Raw genomic sequence first — 5,987 nt, forward strand, 5'->3', positions numbered from 1 at the left:
TGGTGTTCCTGGACGAGGTCACGCGAGTGATGAGGGCGAGGCATGCCTTCGGCTCCTGGGTGACGTAGTGGTCTGTGCGACGCCGCCGAGAGGGAGGGTCGAGCAGCTGTACGTACGGAGTAGGAGAGCGAGAGGATTAGACTAGCGAGTCTACTAAACCTCGTCAGCGCTCTCGACCGGTGGACATCCATTCCCTCGCGTGACGTGAGTGTCTTCACACATTATGGTGGTGGTGGCCCTCGCGTAGGCAATCGTTGGGTAGGTGGACCGTAATTCGCGACCTGGGCGGCGCGAAGCGCCCGGTAGTAGGCGATGCAAGACGCGGATGAGCACCTAGGGTTCACGCCGTCGGCCCGTGAAGAGGCGCGCACTTCCTCACGGGGTTGGGCGAGCCGTCGCGACGGGGGGGCGCGCACCATGGCGCTGCCGGCGGCAGCGGCAGCTGCGGCGGCGGCTCCGGCTGTGGCGGCAGCGGCGGCTCGGCGGGCGGCGACGGTGGCGAGGGTGGAGGGGAGGGCGAGGGCGGGGGGGGCGTCGACGGGGGCAGCGGCGGCGGCGGCGGTGGCAGCGGCGGCGGCGGCGGCGGTGGCGGCGGCTCCGGCTGTGGCAGCGCGGGCGGCGGCGGCGAGGGGGGCGGCGGCGGCGAGGGAGGCATGATTGCCTCAACCATAGCGGAGTGCGCCGCCGGACTCGCCACTTCGATCTTCGCCTCGGCCGCCTTGAGGGCACTCTCCGCGGAAGCCTTGAGACCCTTGACCGCCTCCTCGTGCGCCACCGCCTCCGCCACCGCTTTTGTGAGGGAAGGCACCTACGTGTGTGACAGAGGTCCGGGACGGTCCGCGACAGGTCCGGGACAGGTCGAGAGGAGCAGCGCCGCGGCAGCACCTCCGCGGGCGCGGCTGACTGCAGCCGGGTCTCGGCAGCTCTCTTCGCCACGTCTGCAGGCCTCTCCATGGCGGTGGCGAGCGCCTTGTAGGTGAGCGCGCGAGCGAGCTCGATCTCTGCAGCCTGCAGCGCCCCGATAGCGCCACGGTGCGTGAGGACGATCGACGTCGGGAGGTTGAGCTGCAGCAGGGTCGGCGCTGACGCGCTCGCAGTCTCCTCTAGCGCCGCCACGGCCAAGGCCGTGATCTGCCCTTCCAAGTCCTTCGCCGCCTGCGCCGCCGCCGCCTCTGCGGACTCCGCAAACACCACCGCCACCTTGGCCTGCTCGACCGCCGCGGGATCGCCCGCGGGCGCCGCTTTAAGCGCATCTTCCGCCTTGGCCAGGACAGCCTCAGCCCTCCACGCGTCCATCTTGGCCGCCGACAGCTGATCCGGATAGGCCCGCAGCGCGGCCACCGCCGAGCGGAACCGCGGCGGCGGGGCTGGCGAGGCGAGGGGCGAAGGAGCGGGTGGAAGAATGGGCCTAGTCGCCGTCAGCTTGACGTAGCAAACCGGGAAGTGGAAGCCTGCCGTAGCACATGGCACGGTGTGGTCGATGGGCTCCGAATGCAGCTCGCAGCGAGCGATAGGTGCGTGGGCCAGCGCGCGGATTTTGATCGCCGAGTGCTCGTACGCTTGGCATTTAGGGGTCTGCTCGCACTGGCGGCGGCACTCGAACTCGGTCTTTTGCCACTTCTCCTCGTAGATGCCGTACGAGCGCTTGGTGGCGCAGCAGCCTTCCGGCTTGTAGCCGTGAGGAGGCCCCCACTCGACAAACTGGGACTGGGCGAGGACGAGGGCACACAGGAGCTCCTGCAAGTGCATTGAGTCTTGACACGGCTGCGGAGAGCTCGACAGGGCGAGCCCCGCCGAAGGTGGCCCAACCAACGAGTGAAATATGCGCTTCGAGGGCGTTCGTTTGGCGAGACGCCGACCGCGCGTCGTGAATTCTTCTCCCTGAACAGATCACAGATTGTGGCTATGCTCCAGGCTGATAGCCTAACGATTTGGAGGGGAAAAAGGTGGACGTTTTCACACCTAGATTCCCGCCGATTTCTGCGATCTCTGTGATCGATTGCAGCAGCGCGCGAATAACTCTCGATCACTCAGCATCCGCAATTGCGTTGAGGGGTGTGTGTCAGTCCGGCCCACCGCGTTTAGTTGAAAAGCCATTTTCTTTTTTTCCCACTTCTTGGGCAAGCTAGGTGATGAACGAGGTGGAGGTGAATGAGGCGGACGGCGTTGGGGACACCGGGCTCGCCTGGGCGATGAGACAAGGCCACGAGGACCTGGCGCGATTGCTTCGCCAGCGGGGAGCAGAGGCCCGGTGGAATTATCAAGTCGTCGAGTGATCCGGGCGCTTATTGTTGCTTGTTCGGACAGAGCGGAAAGATCATCATACGTCTTGTCTTGGTGTGGCGCGCGCGGGATCGTCGAGACGGCCGAGTGGTGTTACGTGAATTCTCCCGGGGAAAAGGGGGCTAGGTGTGCTGAAAACCAAAACGGAGTGGTGTCAGACCTAGAGACTGCGCTATTATGTCCTCCGAGGCCTCTATAGTACGTGCACCATAACACTCGTCCGACTCCGACACAGGGTCTCGCGTCTCCGGTCGGCGCCGTGTCGCGTGTGACGTGTTCAGGAGTTGAGTGGGCCCAGCCTGCCGCAAGCCGGCGGTCGTGCCAGCCCCGCACGAGCGGCGCTGCGCGCCGTCGCACCCCGGCGGGCGTCATTCTCTCGTCGTGAGCACAAAGAGCCCCATGATGCCAACCAGGGCATACCTGCGACAAAGGGGGCGGGGGCCTTAGGCACGGCGGTGCTCTCGGACCGCCCCCCCCCCCCCCCCTTCCCGCCAGCCCGCCGCTGTTGCCGGGCGCGGGCGGGGCACACTTGACGAGCGGGTAGTCGTTCATGATGATAGTGACCATGCCGATGTACGGGAGGTAGCCTGCAAAAGGAGATGCCAATCCGGGCAAGGTGCGGGGGGGAGAGGAGTGACAAGGAGTGGCACGGCGAGGCGAGGCGAGCCTTTAGCGCGGCCAATGACGTGCTGCTTGTTGATCCAGCTCTGGCCGGCGGCATACCTGACGCCGAGGCGAGGGAGAGGGAGACGTCAGTGGCTGACCAACCCCCCCTCCCCCCCACCCCCCCTCCCCCCCACCCCCCCTCTCCCCCCGGGCCTCGGCGCCGCGCTGTGTGAAAGGTGGCCTGACAGACCGCCACGGCGTCTGTGTCTCTCCCATCTACGGGCGCGCACAAGCCGCGGTCGTCGACCGCGTTGTTGTCCCCTTTCGTGAGGACGTCCACCTCGCCGCTCACCTTCCGCACAATGGCAACACAACATTGGTATCGCTGAACCTCTCTCTGCTAAAACTCTCTCTCGCTCTCTCACTCTCTCTCTTTCGAATGGGCAGGAGTGATCCGCTGACCCCTTTGGGGCGAGGTACGTCCACCTCGCCGCCGGCACTCCACCTCTGCCGGGAAGGCTGGGTGGGTTCGGGTACCGCGGGGTAGGGGAGGGTGGGTTCGGGTACCGTGGGGGTAGGGGAGGGTGCGCGCCGCACCTTCTCGTGCACTTTGAGGATTCGGTGCACGATCGGGATCTCTCGGTCAGCCACCTGGCGGGCGGAACCGGCAGGGTAGGAGGGCGGGGCAGGGGCGAAGTGGAGGTGGAGGGCGAGGGTGAGGGTGAGCGGCGAAAGCAACGAGGAGACGGAGGATTCTTCTCACTCATTAGGCGCCGTGAAGACCAGCATCATGGTCACGTCATGAAAGAGTATGCATTCTGCTGTGAGGCGCCTTGAAGACGACGATGTCGCCCGCGCGGAACGGGGCGTGGCCCATGTGCAGAAAGAGAATGTCGCCTACGGCTCGGACAATCTCGCGAAATCTCGCGAAATCGCGGGGAATCTCGCGGAATCTCGGCGAATCTCGTCTCATCTCGGGGTTTGCCGCGGTGGGAGGCCGGCTCCATGCCGCCAGAATCTCGGGCGATCTCGGGCGATCTCGGCTCATCTCGCCGCGATGGAAGGCCGGCTCCATGCTGCCAGAGAGCACGACCACTACCTGCGGCAAAGCGCGGCACCCGCCACACACGCTGTCAGTGGGAGGTGGGGCGGTGCGAGGCGCGAAGGAGGAAGGGAGAGAGAGGTGGGGGGGGAGGGGGGGGGGGGGGAGCGAGGAGGGAAGGAGGAGAGAGTATCAAGGAGGAGAGAGGAGAGAGGAGGAGAGAGAGAGAGGAGAGAGGGGGTGGAGATGGGAGGAGGAGGGAGGAGAGGAAGATGCTCGGCCATCGTGCCGCGCACCGGGCTCTCCGACTCGGTCACCTGGCGAGGGCAGCGGCGAGGGGGAGCGCGGCGTGAGCCCGTCAGAGGCGGTGGGCCAGGGGAGGGGGGTTTGAGGGAGGCAGAGGGAGAGGGAGAGGGAGAGGGAGAGGCAGAGGCAGAGAAGCTGGCTTGCGCACCACCATCAGGCCCTTCCAGATCATCAGCGCCTGGAGCGCGCAGCGACGCGGCGCGTGGGCGGGCACGTCAGTCACTCGCGGGGGAGGGCGTGCTTGCGTGCGGTGTGAGGCAGAGATCAGCGACGGGTGACTCGCATCTGCGGCAACGCGCGCACCGAGCACACAATCATGGCGAGGTTGAGGACCTGGTGCGCCATCTGTAAAGGGAGGCGGCCGTCAGAGCGGTGCGTCCTCCACCTTGCCCGTCGCCACCGCCGTCCCACCCGAGTGTGCGAAACACAACGGGCAATGCGCGCCTGCCGCTTTCGCATGTCCTTCAAAGTGTGGTACATGTCCATCACGCCATCCATCATCGACATGTTGGCGCCCGCGTACCGCAGCGGCTTGGAAGCTGAAGGCGCTGAGGTCTGAGACGCCTGTCTCACGACAGTGGACCTCTCGCCCGCCACGCCGCGCCGCGGCTGCGATCGTTTCTTTTCCCCCCTTCCGAAGAAAGAAAGACGCCACCACGAACTGGCGGGCGGAATGAGAAAACATTACATAAGAGCACCGCCTGACAGGGAGTAGGACGATTGAACCCCTTCGCCGCTTTCCTCCCACTGTGAATTTGTGTGAGCTCGGTGCCTTGATCTCAGATCTGCTAACAACGAATCAACGAACCTACACCTAACAGTTGACTGGCGTCTCATCCATGACCACCCTCCCCCTCCGCCGCCCGCCGCGGCCGCGGCTTCTGCAGAATGCGGTACGAGAAGCCGACCGAGCCGTCCGGAAGCTCCTGCGGAGGGGCCGGAGGAGTCAGCTAGGATGAGTCAGGGTCCGTAGCGAAGGCTCCGAGTGAGCAGGGGCGGCGGCGGCGGCGAGAGCGGCGGCAAGAGCAGTGGCGGCGGCGAGGGCGTCGTCGGCCCTCCGCGGTCCGGTGGCGAGGGCGCGGGGTGGGAGGCGGCGGCGGGGGGCGGCGCTCCTCTGGCTCAAACTCGCCCGGGCAGAGCTCCGGCGAGCAGCACGAGGCGCCGTAGCCCTGGCGCGCGTAAAAGGCGAGGGCGGCGCGGTTGGCCGTCTGCACCGTCAGCACCACCTGGCGGCGCGAGGGGGCGAGGGAGGCTAGGTCGGCCGGCGGGGCTGCCAGCTGAGCGTGCGGGCTCTGCGAGCTGGCGCCGCCGCCGCGCCTGCGCGAGCCCGCGGTCCCACGCCAGCGCCTCGGCTGCTGCGGTGAGCCGCGCGCCGAGCCCGCGCCGTTGGGCGTGCCTCGCCAGCTGCAGCTCGGTGACGTAGAGGGCGGGCTCGCCCGCCTCGACCGAGAACTCGCACTGCACAAACCCGAGCAGCGCGTCCCGCGCGTCGAGGAGGAGGAGGTAGAGAGGTTCGCCGACCGCGCAGCCCTCCTCCGCGTCCGCCTCGTCCCACCCCGACGCCGCGAAAACCTCGTCCATGTTGTCCCGCACCAGCGCCGCCGTCGCACGCTCCAGCTCGGGCGGCAGGGCAGACGCGCGGCACGGCCGCAGCGTAAGGTCCGGAAGCCCAGCAAAGGCCGCCGCTGCCGCTGGAGACAGGCCCTCCGCCGCCGCCGCCGCCGCGACGACGTCGGCTGCGTTCCGCCGA

The 5,987-nt window shown here is 67.2% G+C and overlaps 2 protein-coding genes across 2 annotated transcripts; both read right to left on the reverse strand.

The window, feature by feature from the left end:
* Positions 1–281: 281 nt before the first annotated feature.
* EMIHUDRAFT_117245 (hypothetical protein) lies at positions 282–1,749 on the reverse strand (the record flags this gene model as incomplete). The annotated part of the gene is made up of 3 exons (XM_005773674.1): positions 282–333; positions 417–808; positions 886–1,749. Coding segments are annotated over 3 exons (1,308 nt in total), but the record flags the coding sequence as incomplete, so codon positions are not given.
* Positions 1,750–2,651: 902 nt separating this feature from the next.
* EMIHUDRAFT_315879 (hypothetical protein) lies at positions 2,652–4,582 on the reverse strand (the record flags this gene model as incomplete). Its single annotated transcript, XM_005773675.1, has 9 exons — positions 2,652–2,703; positions 2,813–2,870; positions 2,970–3,006; positions 3,170–3,241; positions 3,487–3,540; positions 3,731–3,786; positions 4,228–4,231; positions 4,386–4,415; positions 4,541–4,582. 9 exons carry the CDS (start codon positions 4,580–4,582, stop codon positions 2,652–2,654), a joined length of 405 nt encoding a protein of 134 aa, XP_005773732.1.
* Between the last annotated feature and the right edge of the window lie 1,405 nt (positions 4,583–5,987).

Source organism: Emiliania huxleyi (genome assembly GCF_000372725.1).
Source record: "Emiliania huxleyi CCMP1516 unplaced genomic scaffold EMIHUscaffold_330, whole genome shotgun sequence".
In the NCBI taxonomy this organism is placed as follows: Eukaryota; Haptophyta; order Isochrysidales; family Noelaerhabdaceae; genus Emiliania; species Emiliania huxleyi.